The 20177-nt window shown below is 36.6% G+C and overlaps 1 protein-coding gene across 2 annotated transcripts in view; it reads right to left on the reverse strand.

Moving 5' to 3' along the window:
• SEL1L (SEL1L adaptor subunit of SYVN1 ubiquitin ligase) overlaps positions 1 to 20177 on the reverse strand; it is a 37006-nt gene that overhangs the window by 7582 nt on the left and 9247 nt on the right. The window contains exons 4-19 of one of the 2 annotated variants that reach the window (XM_075503377.1): positions 17536 to 17703; positions 16794 to 16899; positions 14868 to 15030; positions 12976 to 13029; positions 12836 to 12895; positions 12128 to 12209; positions 11645 to 11799; positions 10824 to 10880; positions 9735 to 9803; positions 8599 to 8676; positions 7343 to 7405; positions 6425 to 6512; positions 6019 to 6167; positions 5302 to 5467; positions 3605 to 3676; positions 2296 to 2468 (exon numbers count right to left, since the gene is read on the reverse strand). In XM_075503377.1, the coding sequence (XP_075359492.1) occupies positions 2296 to 2468; positions 3605 to 3676; positions 5302 to 5467; positions 6019 to 6167; positions 6425 to 6512; positions 7343 to 7405; positions 8599 to 8676; positions 9735 to 9803; positions 10824 to 10880; positions 11645 to 11799; positions 12128 to 12209; positions 12836 to 12895; positions 12976 to 13029; positions 14868 to 15030; positions 16794 to 16899; positions 17536 to 17703 (1703 nt within the window). Of the gene's footprint in view, positions 1 to 2295; positions 2469 to 3604; positions 3680 to 5301; positions 5468 to 6018; positions 6168 to 6424; positions 6513 to 7342; positions 7406 to 8598; positions 8677 to 9734; positions 9804 to 10823; positions 10881 to 11644; positions 11800 to 12127; positions 12210 to 12835; positions 12896 to 12975; positions 13030 to 14867; positions 15031 to 16793; positions 16900 to 17535; positions 17704 to 20177 lie in introns of both variants that reach the window. The other variant, XM_075503376.1, reaches the window with a different exon arrangement.

Raw genomic sequence — 20177 nt, forward strand, 5'->3', positions numbered from 1 at the left:
CCAGCACCACTTTAGTCTTATCTAGTCAGTCCTAAATCTCCATCCTCTCATCTTAGAGTTGTGAAGTTTTAGGGCACAGGAAGCAAAGACATTACATATCCAGAATTCCTAAGACTGGTTTTATACATGGAATTTCCTTGCTTAGACATTTTCAGTGCTTCTTTCCCATATCTATGTTATCTATCTCAAGTTCCCTTGCAGTTCAACTCTTCCTTCCATAGAGGATCTGTATGAGAGGAAAGTATTATTTATCTGCATAAAGCAAGGCTGCATGTGCTCATCATGAGCCCCTGTGTACTCATTTCAGCTTATCTATGTGTAGCCATCTCTGCTTCAGGTTGGAGAATACTCTGTGCAAATGACAGCATTAGGACTTGGTTTTTCTCAAATTCTTAGCAGTTATGCTGAATGTGACGTAATAACATTTTCAAAATTTTTATTACGTGCTCTGAATTGGGCTGTTTTCAAGGCAGAAGCAAAACAAATAAAGAAGTCCATGTCTGAAAGGAATTTTTTTTTTCTTTTAAAGAAAACCTCCCAACTTTAGCACTGTTGCTTTTAGCTGCAGGCTCATTTTCAGAAGTTAACTAGTTTTGAGGACTCAGTTAAAAACAGAAAACAGTCCTAAAATAAAATTTGAAGATAAGGTTTAGAAATAATGCTGTTTGTATACTGTATTGTCACTTCCACAGCTAGGTCAGTAAGCAGTTTTCAAATGTTGATTGCTTGCTGCTGCCAAAGTAACAATACTGGCAGACTTGCCCTTCACTGTTCTGACCTTTTGCCAAGAATTTAGGGGAAAAGAAGCAAAAATTGGTCTTTTAACAGACCAACAGAATAATTAAAAGGTGCATACCTAGACAAAAACCAAATGTTGAAGCTCAGTGAAAATAAGAAAAATGAAATAATTTCTTACAGTTTCAGGGAACCCAGAAGATATTACTAAATTCATAGATTAACTGCATGAATTAATTGGGGGGCAGCGGAGCTCACGTTGGGCACCAAAAAGGACTGTCGTGGTTTAACCCCAGTTGACAACTAAGCACTACACAGCCGCTCGCTCACTCCCTCCTCCTGGTGGGATGGCGGAGAGAATCGGAAAAGCACAAGTAAGAGAACTCGTGGGCTGAGATAAGAACAGTTAATAATTTAATAATAATAATGATGATGATGATGTAATGAAAAGGAAAATAACGAGAGAGAGGAACAAAACCCCGGGGGTGGGGGGAGAAACAGAGGGGAACCAGAACAAAACAAAAAAAACCCCAAAAAAACACCAACAAGTGATACAACCACTCACCACCTGCTGACCGACACCCAGCCAGTCCCTGAGCAGCGATTGCTGCCCCCCAGCCAACTCCCCCCAGTTTCTATACTGAGCATGACACCATATGGTATGGAATAGCCCTTTGGCCAGTTTGGATCAACTATCTTGGCTGTGCCCCCTCCCAGCTTCTTGTGCACCTGGCAGAGCATGGGAAGCTGAAAAGTCCTTGACTGGTGTAAACATTACTTAGCAACAAACACACTGATGGTTTAGTATCAACATTATTTTCATACTAAATCCAAAACACAGCACTGTATCAGCTACTAGGAAGAAAATTAACTCTATCCCAGCTGAAACCAGGACAATCATACATTAAGACAAGGTAGGCTGCTCAAAATGAGTATACAATTACTAATTACATTATTTCAACATATACAAGAACATGTTGCTCCGGATTCCGTAAGTTTTAGTTAACTCATGGACAGCAATACACCATAGGCTTCTTAAGAGAACCAGATATACTGCCTTCTTTTAGGCAATGTAATTTGTGAAGCAAATTGTGGCCTAGCCTACTTTGAAAAACCATAGTTAATAATCATGTTATGGGTGCTTATGGTTTGTTACTTGAAGATGCACAAAACTTGTTTTCGAAATGTCATGATACAGAAAACAAACTAACCAGTGTTTCAGAGGATGAGAACAATCTTGTGCTGAAATACTCTGTACCTGGAATTGATTTGCATTCATTTCATTACACTTCAAAGTCTTGAAAGCATCACTCAAGCATATGGCACACTTTTTGCCAATCTTCACAACTAGTTTTTTCCCCTGTCTATGCCTCTTTCTTCACATAGGTAAGTGTGAAGTGGATATACTTATCCATTTGCTATTGGAGAATGCATTGGGAGACATGCTAATTCCTACTAAGTGGTTATATAGTGCCCAAAGCCCAGTAGTGGTTATGGACTTAATCTAATAGTAGTAAATGCACTGTAATGAAGCAGACTATCAGCCTACAAGTTACTCACCTGCTTGATGCCCAATCCCTTCTCATGCATGTAGCCCAGATTAAACATTGCTTGGGCACTGTGCTGTTGCTCTGATGCCAAACGATAGTGAATAAAGGCAGTTTCATAATCAACATCAGTACCAAAACCATAAAAATGGTAATCTCCAAGTTTAATTCTTGCAACAGTATATCCTATAAACCAAGAAACAACAAAAAAAAGATAAAATAGCTAAGTGAAGAAAGCCTTTTAGTTTCATATGAAGATGCAATAAGGGCTTTAGTGTTAAGTGTTACACAGGTCACCGTTTGCACAAACCATTTCCCTTTTTCCCTCTCTCACATAAACAGCTTTTTTTTTCTTTTTTTTGTAAGTTGGGTTTAGCCAACCAAAACACAACTGATTTCTATTTTCAGGAAAGTCCTTTTCCCAGTAATACTACCAACATTTTTATTGCTATTTAGTGGCATCAGTTGAAAAGATAGATCATGTTCTTCATAGTCACTTATTACAGAAAAACTTTTCATTTGTTATATGGTCATTAAGGGCTTCAGCTTTGTTTTTAAAACAGAGACACTGAAAACTTGAAAAAACAAAGTCTCTCATCATCATTTGGCAATTGAATTCTTAACCATTCCATCCTCTCAATTTCTAACTTTCTACTAAAAGCCAAGCAGGTCTGAAGATTTTCAGACAAAACTCTTAGGCTCCATTTGCATGATACACTTGTTCTTAAGTAAAAAGCTAGTAGACAGACATTAATGTAGATGCACCCATATGAAAGTTAGAGACCTCACACTGATATTTAATGATTAAGTTTAGTTTTGCTTATTTTAGGAGAGGATCACAAGCACCAGAGTTTAAACTTGGGTTGGTTGGACATCAAGATTGTCTTCTTCATCACTGGGCTTTGCTTGCTTGAATAGGAAATTGCATTTCTTATAAATGATGACAAGTACCAAAATCCTAAAGGGTACTTTATATCTATTTTTTCCAAGTGGGATTTATTTTTTGACGAGTCAGTGTAAACATTCCTAATGCTGTTTAACACTGCTCTGTAATTCCATATGGAATGGCAAAAGAAACACACTTGTGTTTTAGTTCTTTTAATCTTCAAGATCTCAGAATGGCTCAGAACTGCAAGCATATTGCAATGACACTATAGCTAACAGTGGAACAAAGAACAGCAACTACCCTATGTGGCATATAACTAATGTTGAACAGAAGGAGGTAACATTTCCCTCCTTCCCTGTTTCATAAAAACCATGAAATCAAACATTAATGGTTCTACTAAAAATAAACTAATTGGAATTGTGAGGTACGGACATACCTTGAGAAGCTGCTCTGTTCCAGTGAAGCAAAGCTCGAGGATAGGTTTCATTTTCTCCTACTATGCTAGCTTCTTCTAGAGAAGAAAGTAATTCAGTTAAATAGGAGCATGGTATATGCACACAAGACCACAAAAACCCCCACGCTTATATTCAGTCTGCTGAAATGGACTTAAAACTTGAAGTAATCTCTGCTACAATACAAACAAGATTCAACCCATCTGGAATTTATAAAACCCCCTTTCATTTATATGGTCTTTCCATATATCTGCCCACATAAGAGCTAGGAACAAACTGCATAGTTTCACCCTGAAATATTGCTTACCAAGCATCTCTCCCATTCCTGCTCTGGGAGATTCTGAAGCATAGTTGAGGAATGCCAGAAGGTGCAAGTTTAAGAGCATACAATTCAGGCTCTGACAAAGGTGCACTCAAATACAAGGCTAAAAGTATAAGCTATTTTAGTCTGACCATCTAAAAAACAAAACTGATTGAGTAAAACAAAGGTTTAAACTCCTTAACCAGCCAGAGACCATGTATTTTCACAGCAGTGCTACAGCTACTTCAGAACAGAAGTTATTTTACTCGTCTGTGTCATAAATTGAGGGTTGCTGAAGTATCAGAGTTCAGACAGTTCAAAGGATTTATAACTTTTTTCACTTCTACTATAAGTATGGGTTCAGCTATCCAGCTGAATATATTCAGCTATCAGCACAGTTGACAAAGATTTTCTGTATAAAGTGTATAAAATAATTTTAAATTCATCTGCAGTCAAGATGCAGATATATCTGAGTAATGACAATCAGAATTTTAACCCAGGGAAAGATGCTATTTCTTTGCAAGAATGCATTCCCAGCCAAGACTGTCATTGCTGTAGCTTATCTAAAGATAAGTCACTAAGGCACCTTTGAAAAACATTAACTAGAAATTAAGATGTTAGACTAGCCTATCAGCCACCAATAGCTGATTTTTGTATTAAGATACTAAGCCCTAAAGCTGGTAATGAGACACCTAGATTTCTGGATTTGAGATCCAGAAAGTTTAAAATACTGGGTTTTGTAGTTTCTAGAAGGATTTGTCACTTGTACTTCCATTGTTTCCCTACGATCTCAAACTCTAAGAAATCCAAGTTCTAGCCACCTAGTTGCAATAAGAGACCTGGGACAAGTTTTTTCAAGTCTAGCAGAACCAACTGCCCAGCTCTTCATCCCTGCTTCAACAGCAGTACAAGTAAAGTTACAAAACAATCTGGAAAAAAAAAAAGTGCTGAGAAAAGACATTGAAAGATAAAGAACAAAGGAAACTGAAGCATAGTTAAGTGCCAAAGGTAAAACTAATGCAATTCCTACTTTATAGATTTAAAAATAAAATGTTAAGGCTGTGTTTAGGAAGTCCAGGGAAGAAAATTCTCAGCACTGTGCAAGTTTCTGAAGCATTCTCTCCCTATCCCGTTTTTTAAATCCCGTAAGTCAGAATTTAAGTGTATTCTAACTTTTAGGCCAGAAAGCTATCCTTAGAGGTGAAAATTAAAACTGACTGCTTTCCAGTGTGAAGAGCAGGAAAGAGGACAAAAGTCTCACTGAAGTTCTAACTGAACTAGAGTTATGTAATTATATCTTCAAGCACTCTAGTGTTCTACTAAATGGGCTACTGCAGGCCAACGCCAAAAAAATCTTTCAGTACAAATTCAGGTCCTTACTCTGATCAAGTATGAAAGCAGCATTGCTTTGTGCAACTTCGTAGCCTTGTTCTGCCAGAAGAAGATATTGAACCACAGCAGAATTTGAATCACCATCTTTATAGCTGTTGTAGGCAGTCATCAGTCTTTCAGACCAACGCCCCCGTTCACATACGTTCTTAAACAACTGCAGAGGAAAAAAAAGGGGGAGAAGACTGGTTGTGAGGAACTTCAGAAATTTAGGTTTTGCAACAGGTAAACCTTTAACATTCAAATGCCTGTTCAAAATAGTTACATTTCCCAGGAAAAACTTGATAGATGAACTCACTGCTTAAGACAGGCTTACTTTAACATACAGGTTACTAAGCAAACACATGCCAAGATTCAGATGCTTACTCAGAATTATTCTTAATATCAGCTTTTTTGTTAAGTTAAGCCCATGTCTAAATGAAGAATTTGGTACTTATAAAACACTGATGTTTGCTTTGTATTACATTCTTTTGATTTTCTTCAAAGTTAATAAAGCAAATACAAACTTGCCACATCAACATAAAAAATAAAGATTGTTCTCATGAGACACAAAGGAGTTTGCTAATATATCACTTTTCCTTTGATAACCTTGGCTCTGCAGTCACCAGTGGATTTTAGCTAAGACAAATTTCCTGTATAAGCTGATGTGGTTATATCCAACCTTTTGCAAGTCAGTATTATTCAACCTTTATAAATGGATGACCTTACCTCAACAGCAGTATGACAGGATCGCATCACTCCAGTGCCAGTAGCGTGCATCTGAGCCAGATTATAAAAAGCCAGAATGTGGCCACCCTGGGAGGCCAAGTTAAAATATTTCAAAGCTTGTTTATAATCTCTCTTGACTCCAATGCCATCTAAAAGAAACAATAAGTCATTGCTTTTCATTCCTCTTGAAAAGCAGAGTTGTATGAAATACAGTATGTACTTACTCTTTGGAATTATTAAAGAAAAACATTGTGAAAGTGTTAGGAAAAAACAGAATAAAATAGAAATTCAATGCAGTAATACTACTCTACATGCAGTATATCTACACTTCTAATGCCACCTAGTGAACAGTTACTGAAAGGGCAGATGCTTAGACCCAGCAAATCATCATTTTGATGCCACTTACTGTAATACATGGAACCTAGTTGAAGTTGTCCATCAACCCATCCCTGTTCTGCAGCCTTCTGGAAATACTTCAGTGCTAGCTCATAGTTCTGCAGGAACATTTGGTCCAGTCATTAGAGCCTTGCAATAGACCACAATTTAAGTAAAGAAGAAAACATGTGTACGCACTTGTGTAAGTGTGTGGACAGAGCTATATTACAGAAAGATTACAGCGAGATGTTCTAGTGTGAAAATATTCACCTGGTCAAAATTTGGAAATAAAAAATGAAATAGCCTACAATGATATTAGTATGCCTTAAGTCTGTCACTCTCTCAAAGCTGGCATCCATATATAGCATTGCTATGAATAGTTATGCTTAACAGAACGGATGCCCTGTTTTGTTTCTAGAACAATTATTTAATTTATTTCCTCAACTTTGGGCTAATTCAACTTTTGAGTATCTGTTTGCATAGCTAAATATAAAACATTTGACAATAAACCTTCTTGTGCAAAAAGCAGCAAGGCAAATGAACTCATTAAAAGTTTCAAAGTGTCCCTCCACTCTCACAAGATACATGAAATCAGACAGTTCAGATTTGTTTTATTTCACAAGAAAATTAGAGCCAAGTTCAAAACTCCTACCAAAAAAAAAAAAAAAACCTCAAAAAACTAACCCCCCCCCCAAAATCACACTTCTATGCATTTGTAATAGCTTCAGCAACATTTTCAAACTTATTAGAGGGAACCCAGCATATTTCATAGCCGCTAACTCCATAGTGAATTGGTTTTTATATTACAGATTTCCTCATGGAGTTTTCAGTGTAACAGAAGCCTTCACAATTAAGTCTTCCACAGTACTTCCCTCCAGAGAAAGAGTTTGTTGACAACAAGAAGTTACACAATCACCTATGATTAGAAAGATGACTGTCAAAAGCTTACCACTGGAACACCTCTTCCGTAGAGGTAAGCCATTCCTAAGCCACTCTGCCCAACTGGATTACCCTGAAAACACAGGAAAACACTTCTGCAAAGAAAGGCAAAATCTACAGCTACATCTTTCAAATTTGTTATGTCTTTAACATCACTAAAACAAATAGTGCTTAAGATAGATTTGCTTTGTAATTTTCCTCCTAGTAAGTAATAGTTATTTAGGGAGAGAATAGCTTTGGTAACTTTTATTCACTAACTACACAGGTTAACAACAGGAAAAAGAAAAACTTTCAACACTAGTTATGAAAGTCTACTGTGCACTCTCAAAATGTCATACGAGATGTAGAACCCACACCCATAGAAAGGTGAGGCATTAATAGCTTATTCATCTTTAGTTTTGCCAAGTTTGAGATGTTCTGGATGCTACAGAAGCTCCCAAAACAACTACAGGAACTCTGAGAATCCGTCTTAAATTAAGGGCAGCTTGGTGGCCGTCCTGTGGGCTGCATTATTGACCACTGCCCCTGCAAAAGTATGCGCTATGATATTCCTTCAATGCCAGGACAGGCAATGGGGCACATCAGAAACCTTCAGTGAATGTAGGAAATTAGCAAATCGAGAGATCCTTACTCTAGGACAGAGGCGTAGAACAGCAATCTAATTGTGGAATGCAAGAACTGTGAAGAGAGTTGTCTTACAACAGTCCCTTCAGAACTTCACCTACTGTGTTTCACATGCTAAACAACTTTCCTGGAGGATTACTCATGCTTTAACTGTACAAATGCTACCATGAGGGACAGGTCAAAGACAGATGCGAGGGATTAACAACCAAAAAACAAACACTCCAATGAGATGAGAGATATAAAACCAAAAACATTATCTATTCACTGACCACAAAACAGAACCAAAATAACATAGTATCAGTGCATTGTAAATTTCTGTGACAAGGCAACTTCAGATTAATGAAAATTAACACTTAACAGAATTGCAGGCTATTTAGGTGGACAGTATTTCATACTGATGCCAGCATTCACAAGAGTTAAGACTTCTTGTGCTCAACACAGCTTCATGAAGCACCATGACCAGAACTGGAGACAGTTTCCAACACCTTAGAGAAGCAGGGTTTAATTATGGGCTAATCTGGGACATAAATTGGGAGTAGGTGTATGCACATGGAAGTGCACAAAAAGAAGCATTTGCAGCATTTCCAAGCTAATCAACTTTTTAGTGCATATGCTGTATTTCTAGCTTACAGATAATCATACCATATCAGCAGCTTTCTTGAAATACTGAAGAGCTGTTTCATTGCTCTGAGGTACAACATCACTTCCTTCTGAGTACATCTGAAGGAGAAAGGCATTATTGAAGAACAGCTGAAGAAGTCAGTTTAGCATGAAGCATCTTCACTTTGCATATGAGAGGGAGTCTGTTGTACTATTAGACTATTCTGACTATTGCATTACTGAATAATCATTAAAGAACTTGCCCAGAAGCAGAAAACAACATCTCTGTGCTGTAAAATTCAGATTCAGAGGGTTTAACTTTCTAATGGAGAATGAACTGCCCATAAAATTAAAAAGTTTCATTAAAAAGTTTTCAGTGAAGAACACATAATCAGGCAAAAATCTTGTGAGACCAGTGGAAGTCAAACTATACTGGCAGTTAAAATACTTCTTGAATACAAAGCAAAAATTGGTTACTAAACCCTGTTCATTTCAGCATTTATTAGATACAAAAAGTCAAGCAGTAGAGAAAGCAGGAACCTGCAATTTCTCCCATCAGGTGCCTTGATCAGCACATTATGCTATTTTTTCATGCTCTAAGGACCTGAATTTTGCATCCTCTACTGCAGTGACAGCCTGAAAAAGATGAGCTAGAGCTGCTGCTTATTGCAGCCTAACCTTAGAGAGTAGTCAAAAGTAGATGCAGACCTATTGGCAACTCTGACTCAGATGCCTCGGTTCTCTACATGTAAGAATACAAATGTCTTTCCCCTTTCCTTCTTGAACTTAGTATTTCCCACTAGGCAAAACTGAGAAGCCTAGCTTTTCACCACACACTGTATAGAAGAGCAGAGTGGCCTACTCTGAGTTTTGAACTCCACCACAAAAAAAGGACATTTAGATATTTAACTATTTAATTTTTTAAAAAATCTAGTTCAAGCACTATTTAGAAAAAACAAAAGTTCCTAAAGTGAAGAAGCAAGTAGAAAATTTAGACTGGACATAATAGACTACGACACTCAAATCTTGCAGGACAATTCAAAACAGTAGTAAAACAGAAGTACTTACATTCCAGCATTCAAGTTTTAGACTGCCTGATATTAGAAAGTAGGAAATATTTGTTATTTTTCATTGAAAGGCAGTCAATTTGCTTACTTTTGAGAGCGTTCATATCTTACCTTTCCTAGAAAGGCCATGGCATGTGAATTGCCAGCATTAGCTGCTTGATTGAAGTACTCAAATGCTCGCTGTAAGGAAGAAAACAAGTATTTTAGCCACCATGACTATGATTTGAGTACCTTTTCTTGCAAATGGAGCAGAGGCAAGTAGGTTGTTTGCCAAGTTACCGCGTTCTTCTGGGGATAAGAGTTATCAATCCCACCTAATTTAATATATGTAACAGGGTTCCCCACTTATAATCAGAATATTGAGCAGCAATCCCTCTCAACAGTGTATTCCAAAAAACAGAGGGGGAAAAAAAAAATACTACAACTACTACTATGCACAAGCTACACAGGTAAATCTTACTTCCTTATTGTACCTGCAAACCCTGTTGAGAAGAGATCTGCCAGTTCCTATTCCAGTTTTACACAGAGCTTGGTTATACTCATTCTGACCACTTAATATCATCTCTGAAGTCTTATAGAGCAGTCGTTTTAAAAGTATTTGAAATGTGATGACCGTTAAATAATTTCTGGTTGGTAGCTGAGTCTTAAATAATCCTCAGGACTGCACATCCTCAGCTCTCCATTTTTTCAATACGTACTTTAAGAAGAGGTTAGCTATTTTAACTTCTATAAGCAGTAGCTAGGTTGGCTTATGTCAGCAGAAGTTCTATTTCCTACGCACACTTAATATTCTTATTATTGAAAGTTGCACTGTTTTGTCTACAGAAGCAAAATATTATTGCAATCCACATAAACTAGACTATCATCACTAATGCACACAGTGCGTCATGAAGATTCTACTAGACGTACAATAGCTCAGCCAGTTTCAAGTACTACTTGATGAAAACCTGGTCTTTGTTTTTTACTTCCTCATTTCTAAGATGATTAGTCTTAAACTAATTGTGTAAGAAAATCAGTTCCATGTACAAGTCACATAAAGATTAAGTGTTATTGAATGAATTCAGTTTTATTAAACAAGACTACTTAAGTTATTAAATACATTACAGTGGTACTTAACACTTTTGCTTCACTGTGGTCTCAGCTATACTTTCTCCCCCTCCACCAAGTGTAATATGCATCAGAGATATACAGAAAGGGTACCTGATGATTTTGCTCTACTCCTCTTCCACCGTGCAAGTGCAACTGTCCAAGGCCAACCTAAAAATAAATTTTACATTGCAAATAAGTCACGTTTCCATAGGGACTTTTTCTAGAAATACAGATACCAGTGAGCTAATTACATGCACAAAGATAGACCATGTCAGAGTTAAAGATGCCACAAAGTCTGAAGGCGCAGATTTGCTTCAATAACTACAGTACAGTCCTATTTTTTCACATTAGCCTAAGTGGAAATTTATCCTAGATAAAAGTGACATGACTGTCCTACATACAAAATACTTTGAATTCTGCCTACCTAGTTCTTAGGCAATATATGACCAAGTTGAATTGTGACAATTTGCCTATATTAGTGTCCTCCCCTTCTGCACTGTAGCATGCATCCTGCACTGGACCATGCACTGTAGCATGGTCCAGCTTGCAGCATGCAGAAGTCATGCAAGAGCAGAAGCAGTGAGAAATTGAGGTCCCCTGTCAGGGCAGTTCTTTTGAACAAGACTTCCTCCACAACATCTAAAGCTATCCTTAAACTAGTCTGGCTGGTTTCTAGTGAAAGCAAAGATCCTCTTTCCTAAAGTTTTAATGTTTTGGACTTATTTTCCACAAAAATTTGCATTTTCTGTCCAAGTTCTACCTTAAACACACTAAAATATAAGTGTCGTCTCATAAAAACTAATCAGGAAATAGCAACCAGGTGGATTTAGGTGGAAAAGAAAACTAAAGCTCCAACGTCTTTCTATATTTCATAAAGCTGTTCCTGTAATTCTTGAAAACCTCTGCATGCCTTCAGGTGAACTTAATCTTACCTGTGCTTGTACATCCCCTTTCTCTGCTAAAAACTGATAATACTGAATCAAGTCTTCTTCTAGCATCCCACTTGCCATTCCTGGATTTTCTACTTCATCTGCTAAGCGAATTCGCTGAACCACTGTGCCACCAGTCAAAGAAATGTCACTAGCAACTGGAAAACAGATTAAGATAAATTTTCAGACAGTTTTGTTCAATACAAGTATTACACTGCAACTTAGTAAAAACAGATCCCTACAGAGCTTCAAACTGTTACGGAGAGAGAATGAATTACTTTGACACTCTCTAAGAATTAAAGACATTTCAACAGATAGAGATAAAAATAGCATATAATGATTCAGAGCCAAACAGATAACTTGTTTAATAGCAGGGATTCTCTATTTTTCTACTATTAGTGTTGACAGTACTTCTAGTATCTTCTAGGTGAATGATATTGAAATACATAGAAAGTCAAGAACATGAGCCCACTAAAAAGGTTTTACCGTGATTAGCTACAAGTCGGTAGTGAGTGAGAGCAGATTCACAACTTTGAAGGACTCCTATCCCAGCCCAGTACCGGTAACCCTAGAAAGGAAAATATAAAAATATGGGACTATTGGTTATTTGACAACATACTGCTTGCCAAGTTACAAACTTTTTTCACATTACTCAAGCAAGATTTGATGAGACAATAGGCAAAACAAAGGCCACAAGTCCATTGTGTCTGCATTAAAAGCAACTGATTGATACCATTAAAGGTTAAGTGTAGCCAATATACTTCAGATATTACTCAGGAAAAAGCAAGTGAGCAGAATGATACTTATGGGTGAAAACCTAAAGCCTTTTACTTACACATGTTGCACTTTATTTGTCTTAAATCTCACAATACTGATTAAAACAGCATGTTCTGTAAAAATCTCTGGCTTTCACAGTTTTCATTAGCCTATAAAAATTAAAAGCCCAACACTTCTGCTTTAAGTCAAGAGATGTAAACATGGTCCATCTAAATTCATAGTTGTATACAGCTTAAAATGAGCAGACTTTTCTTTAAGTTAACAAGGAATATCAGGGAAGATACTATTGCCCACCCAATGCATGCATGATGATCTAATATTTGAACAGTGTATTCACATGAACGCAAATCTTACATTAAAAATTTAAGAATACAAAAAAGTTCTTGCATGTGTAAAGTTATTAACTATCTTACATACCAAGATCATATGGGCGATCAGATTTCCTCCTAAAGCTCCAAAAGTGTAATACACCAGGGCCTTAAAACAAAATCATTGGTTATTTAAAATCTGCCTCCAAGATAAAATACAGGAGCACAAGCTGAAGATTTCTAAGTTACCTTAGCTTGACTAGAATTGACTCCTAGACCAGATGCATATAGAAATCCAAGAGCCTAGAAATAAAATGAAGTTTGTCAGCACATCCTTTGAAAAATCCAGGATCAGTTTTCCTGGAATACATACATATAAAGCAACAATTCAAAGCTGCAAAGAATATGCCAAGCTCTACCTTCACTTTGGTACCTCCTATATCTAGGGCCCTCCCTGCCCCTTTTAAAGTATGAAGTTTCTACATTACTCAGTCGCCTAGGTCACTAACATAAATACATCTCACCAGAATTCAGTCTAGTGGATCGAATGCAAGGAAGAAGCTACTATTTCCCTGAATACCAAATGCAGATCCAAAGGTCCTGAACAGTAAAAGTATCCTAGTTTAAAGTCCCCCAAGTGAAGATCAGCAATATCTGTCAGGTTATTCATGTATCCTATTTGTCTCATACACCAGTGCAAACATACAAGAACCATGACCTTCTCTAGAAGTCTTACTGTTTGATTTACTGTGTAACAGATCCTATGAATTTACTATTTTGCATCTGTTCTGCCACAGGTTAGTTGCATTTATGACTATAAATATAAGCAGTTAGAATACACAGAGCTGTTTGGCTGAGGTTTTTTCAAAAGTTATTTTTATTCTTAAAATTTACATAATTACTGCTCTATCTGTAACACCTGTTACAGCTGTGTGGCTCAGAGGGGAAACTAGTAGCATGGAAGATAACAGTATGTATATATAAAGGTTTCTGTATTTCAGAGTGTTCCAAGACTATTCCAGGCAATTCTGAAAGCACACGCACTAAAAAAAAAAAAAATCACCTCATGCAGACAGTATTGAAGTCTAGACTAATAAAAGTCAAGGTCTTCACTGAGATATAAAGTCTCTAGAGAAAACATGCTCCTGCTTTCTACAGTAACTCAGTGCTCCAACATTAAACAGGGAACAGCAGGTGACTTCATAGCCAAAGCTAAAAGAAACCGTATAATTCCTAAAGAAGCTGACACTTCCAAAACAAGAGAGATCTAAACAATAAGTATATGCAGATATTGAGAAATTAAAATGGCTAACACCCACATTTTATGACATTACATGTGAACAATTACATACGAACAATTCTATAATGTTCAAAGGCACATGGACAAAGTGAGTCCCATTCCACTAAACAGCTTTCAAGATTCCTAGGAGTTTACAACTTCCTAGATTATAAACTTGTGTGTGTTACATCTACCCATCTCAAAGATAAAACTGCAGATGAAAAGCCACAACATCCCACACAAACCACAAGAAAAAAAGTAACACAGTGTTTCAGAGAAGACTTGCTGGCTGGAGTCACCTGTGTCTACCCATTTTTTGACTTAAACATCCAATCTAGTCAGTCATACAACAGATAAGAAATTAAATGGAAAGACCGCCACTATACTATATTACTAGTAGTTTATTGCTGTTTTTTTATACTCAAAGAGAAGAGCTGTTTCCATGAGTTTACCTTGAGGGTGCAGGAGCCATTTGTTACTGCACCCTCAGTAATGCTAGCAGCATGCAGAAGCCAGGTAAATGCATTTGGGGGACAATCTTTGAACCAAAGCAAGGCACTGGTGAAATTTAAAAAGGTAAAGCCAATGAGTAGTCAGGACTAGGAAATGCTTAGGCAAACCTTAATAAAATACATTTCCTGAATCAGAGCCTGAAACAAATGTTTTACATCAAGTTTTCAAACAATTTTAAAAAGCAGCACTCTGTCTGCTGCCTTTTTTAACCAGGCAACAGATACCACTTACTGTTCCCATTCTATTCTGGAAAGAAGAACAATCTATAACACCACCTTAGAATAAGTACAATCTATAAAACAATTTATAAACCTATAAAAATGTCTGTAGAATCTAAGGACATACATACCATTTGTCCTTTAGGAGAACCTTCTTCTGTTAGTTTTTCAAATAGTTCTTTTGATGCCTGGATGTTCTGCTTCAGGTAATCCCCAAACAACAAAGCATACGACACTTTCTCCATTGCCTTGGTATGATTCATGTCAGCTGCTTTCAGAAGATACTGATACGCTCTTAAAAGAAAACAATTTCTTAGTCACCTTGAGGCAAAGAAGCAGATTCCATTCATAAACCTGAAGATTCTTGGGAGGTGTTTTGTTCTTCTGTTTTAGCCTCTATTTTCTACAAATGCATCTAACTACAATCATTTGTTCCAGCTCCAAATCGTCAATCTATGCAACAACCCATATGATTTAGATCATAGACAAACTGGATTTTAATGTTCACTCTACTCCATATGCAAAGCAGTATGCATTTCCTCCCCTGTAAGGTATATGAAAAGTTAAAGGTCAGATGATCATGGTTTTGCAGCAACAGTTTTAAGTCCTGTACTAGGTATCTAGTAGGACCACTACTCTGACAGCTTCACAGATCATGATAGAAAAAAGAAGCCTGAAAAACTATGGATCCTCTTTGATTTGTTGAGTACAAAATCATTCCAATGAAAACACTAAGTGTTGGGTCCAATACAACTGCATGCATGATCAATTTTGTGATGAAAGTGTCATGCTAACAATGAGAAAGTTCTCTGGAAACTCCCCTTTCTGTTTCAGCGTCAGAACTTACACTAGTCCTCCAAAGTAATTTCACAGCAGCTGGTTTCACAGCAATTTAAAAAACTGTAACCTTAAACATCATAACACAGTACTGTCAAGCATGCTTCAGCTTGATTTCTCATGGGCCTTTGACAGCATTCCAAGACTTTTCTTTACCTCTCCTCCTTTCTATTCTCAGACTTGTTGTCTTTCTTTAGGACAGGCTGAGGCACACCTGGTTCCTCACATAATTTCATCTTCTAAGAAAGTGTAAGGTATTCAAGAGAACTAAGATCTAACATTGTTTTACAATTCCTACACTATTTTATACAAAATAATACTAGTCAGAGTCTAACAGATACTGGCTCCCTTTGTCTTTGCCAAGGTGTCATGGACAACCTCTAGCTGCGCTTCAGTTTTCCTGATACATAAAGTAGAAATACGCTCCCTTATCTCCACAAACAAGTTTAACACGGTAATAGTGCTCACATAATAATCAGAAGCCTGAAGTCACCACTTACTGATAAAGTTGTCAACGTGAGTACCAGGGAGTTCTAAATTAACATAGCTATTCCTAATTAAGCTGACAACTATTTCATCAGTAATTGGATATATACAGAGTAGAAATTATATATACAGACCAGAATGAACAAAACACTCATTTCATTCTTTTTTTTTGTTTTCATCTACAAGCATTACCTTTTTCTCTCATACAATGTTAATTATTAGAGTTTTAACAATTTGTTGAGATTAAGTTTAATACTATTTTTATGGGGACTGAAAACATGAGAAAGCAGGAACAAAAACAGAGTAGGACAAGAAATGCTCATTTTTCCCACTTAATCTTCGAAGCAGAATGAGAACCAGACTGTAAGAAACATTTGAAAGAAGACAATTATCTTGTATCACATTCTCAGTTTTTTTCTGGGCAGTTGCCACATATAAATTGTAGCTAGAGAAGCGCAGCACCATCTTGCATTAAGTCAATGTTTTGACGACATCCACTCTTCAGAAATTAATCTTACGCAAATTTTAGTGGATTCAGAGGAAAGCAGGCATAAATTTGTTTTTCCAAATACCCTGAAATTACTATTTATTTTCAGTACTATCACTGCATAGTTTGATGCTAAGTCCAATAAAGTGCAAAGTCCCAGGGCAACTCATTTAAGCTATTTTTCAGTTAAGCCAGAGTGACCAGCCATGTCATCCTTCTCTTGTGGGGGTGGAGGAAGTAGACTTACTCTTTCTTCTGAGCCTTTTTACTGCTTTCATTAAGGATTTTCATTCCAGTCTGATAAACATCCTCAGCTTCTTGCATCTGCCTTCTCTTATTAGACTGCTCTTCAGCTAAAAAAAAAAAAAAAAAAAAAAAAAAAAAAGTACATTAAAAGGTCCAGTTACACAGCTCAAGACTATTCTCTCAAAACTCTTATTGGTTCTAAAGGGAAAATACAGCCAGAAATATGTTTCTGAAGACCAATAAACAACCCAAGTGATTATAAAAAGCTGTCTAAAGGAGGTGTTGGATATCTTGGTAGACAGTTTCTTCTTATGTGATGTCTCTCATGCATGAGTTTGCTTTTAAAATGTTCTTTTCATTGCTCCAAAGCAAGCTGTGCAAGGAAGAAAGATTCCTCCGTCAGGAGGATGTTTCCTAGAGAAGGGTTGCCTTTGTGCAATAAATCAGCAAGTAAAACAGGAAACACTGTCAAACCCCTATACTCTTACAGCCTCAGAAACTAAGGGGTTTATAGATGCCTCCACTGCAAGATTTCCCTAATAGCTTTGGGAAGTGGCATTTGCATTATTATCTTTTCCATCATGAGAACTTGGTCTTTATAGTTACTTGTATATTACAGTATAAAGTGGCCATGAATATATGACAGGGACTTCTAGACCCTGAAATAAAGGGCATTAAGAGGACTGAAAACACTAGCTTAAGAAAGCATTCCTTGGACAATAACAAGACATCAAGTTACTTACTTTCACAGAAGCCCCACTTTTGATCTTTCTTGTAATCATAGGTTGTTGCACACCAAAGCCTGCCATCTTCCCTCCCATCTGCAGTGCACTCTGCATACTCCTTCTCCATAAACAAAAAGGGGAAGTGGCAAGGTTCACCATCTGCGGTGCCTCCAATAGCTGTCAAAACTGAAAATACATACCCAGGAATTAGACTGCTTTCCTTTATTCCACAAATTAAAGTAATCTACTACATATAGGAAAGCAGTCCTAAGTTGGTTTTAATTTCTATGAACATTTAATCAAGTTTTCCATAAAATTGCTAATTTACAAAAGCCTGAAAAAGCAATTATTTTTCTAAATAGCACTTGAAAAAAATATTATTCTTACTTTTAATTAGGAAATGAAACTGAAGGTATGTGGTTTCTTATATTCCTTAGTTCTAAGCAAAGAAAATATTTTTGTTTAGATTGGAGAAGGCAAATCTCAGTTACATTTTTATTGCCTATCAAAATAAACAAGCCCTTCCTTTCACTTTCTCTACTCTGCACTCCCTTCCTCATGCAAAAGACTACCCTTGATGTGCATTCTAGTGCATATATTCATTTCAGCCCTACGGTTAGACATAATCATGACAGAACCACTCGCATTGCCAAATGTGATACTGAAAGTACCTGAGTATCAGCAGGGAGTACACTTAGAACATGCAACTGTAAGAAAAGACTTAAATGAAATCACTACAAGTCCAGTCATTTTCTATTGTTGCATATACTTATATTAAAAACTTTATTTCACTTCACCTATATATTGAAGTTGCATTCAAAATTACTTTGAACAGCATGACTTATCATTTCTCATGCACTAGAACTTCAAAGGTTACCGATTCCAATATTGCAATATTTTTCAGTAAAAATCAATCTTCTATGAAGACTAAGAATTATCTTCATTTTTTGAAAATGAAATTATTTCAATTAGCCTTGTATAAAGGTTTTTCTCTTTCACTAAGCTAAATCCAGCAGTTGGGTTCTGCTTCATTTGAAGACATTTGCAAAGTCATGCAACTGAGAATGTCAATTATACTGTCTTTTTTCAAGTTAAGTTTGTAATTCTTGTGATTATAAAGAAAGCTAGTTCTTTTTTCTAGGGTCTATAACTGTAAGGCCTAGAGATCATACTAATTTAAAAATTTCATGTTGATTTTCTGAAGCATAAGTCAGTCTTCAGGTTTAGTTAGCCTGTTCAAACTGCTCTTCATAATTTGATTCCTTGGCAGATGTTCCACCACACCACTCCAAGTCAATTATCCCATAACACACAAGGAAAAATGTTATTTTCAGAAATTGCGTTCAAAAATAATTTGTCCAGATGCAATTAGCCTAGAATCATTTTAGACATCCGTTAACTACAGAGTAATGCACAAACTCATGCTAAGGGTACGTATAACTACAACTGATGGGACCTCTTATCACTGTCATTTGAACAAACTCCAGGTCCAGGATATTAACACTACTTGAGAACTTGAAGTTTTACTTGTTTTGTTTAGTACCTTGTCTCCTGTACTGAAAGCAATTGGACACGAACCATTTACACAGTGCCCTGCATAAGAGTTAGCTGTACACTAAAGTTATGAAATTACTCTGCCCCAGTCCTCCCCCTTGCCTTTTTTTAATTCTAAATTCAACCATAATGGTGTTTTACCCCCCAGACAGTAACAAATACTAACCCCTAAAGCAACACAGCAATGTGATCACAGGATAAAATGCTCACCACAGTTATTTTATCATGTACTTAAAGAATGATAAATACAAATTGAGGCAAATAATTTACTCAGAGGATAAACTACTTTTTGTCAAACTGAGTGTGCAAGTAGCAATTTACCAGTTTTATTATGTCTGAATAAAGTATATGGTATTTTATAATTATATTTTGTCCTTATTTACTTATATCTCACCTCATACTTTATGCTGCAGGAAAGACTACTTAAAAGTATTGGTTACATTACTGTAAGATTCCTCTAAATAGGAAAAGAAACGCAGCAGGAATTGCCAGCTCTGTATAAACTCATGGGCAGTTTTCAGCAAAAACTGTTAGTATGTATGTTTTTGTAACAATCAAGTTCGAACACGAAAGATAAATAACTAAAACTCACCATTTTCTTTACACACAAGACCTTCTCACTAATCAGAAGAAAGCAGGGCAACTTCTTTCTTAGAAGGTTAAAAGCCTTACTAGTACTAATTCTAAACTACTGAAGATGAATTTTTTTTCTGCTCAGCATCCTGCAAAATACACATGGAAGCTTGAAGAGTATTACTTTTTTCCATGCAATCTCATGACCATACACAGGAGCAAAACTGTACTTCGAAGAGCTTTAATCTCCCTTAATGCAGTCCTGTCACCAGTAGCTCATTCAACAGATGTAACATCTGTACCTGAGGTAGATTCCTGTCCTGCTCCATTAAAAAGTTTGCCAGTAAAGCTGTCCTTCAGCAGTTTTTTTTTCCTGCCAGAATACAAGCACTTCTCCTTCAGAATTGCTTTTTAGATAAAACCAGTAATCCTTCCATCCACATCACTTATTTACTTCCTAAGAGGTTCCAAAAACTGTGCAAGACTTAAATTTATGGTTTTTGAAAGTCACTTGCAGTACTTTGACAAGTGTA

This window comes from Mycteria americana, chromosome 5 (assembly GCF_035582795.1).
Source record: "Mycteria americana isolate JAX WOST 10 ecotype Jacksonville Zoo and Gardens chromosome 5, USCA_MyAme_1.0, whole genome shotgun sequence".
Classification (NCBI taxonomy): domain Eukaryota; kingdom Metazoa; phylum Chordata; class Aves; order Ciconiiformes; family Ciconiidae; genus Mycteria; species Mycteria americana.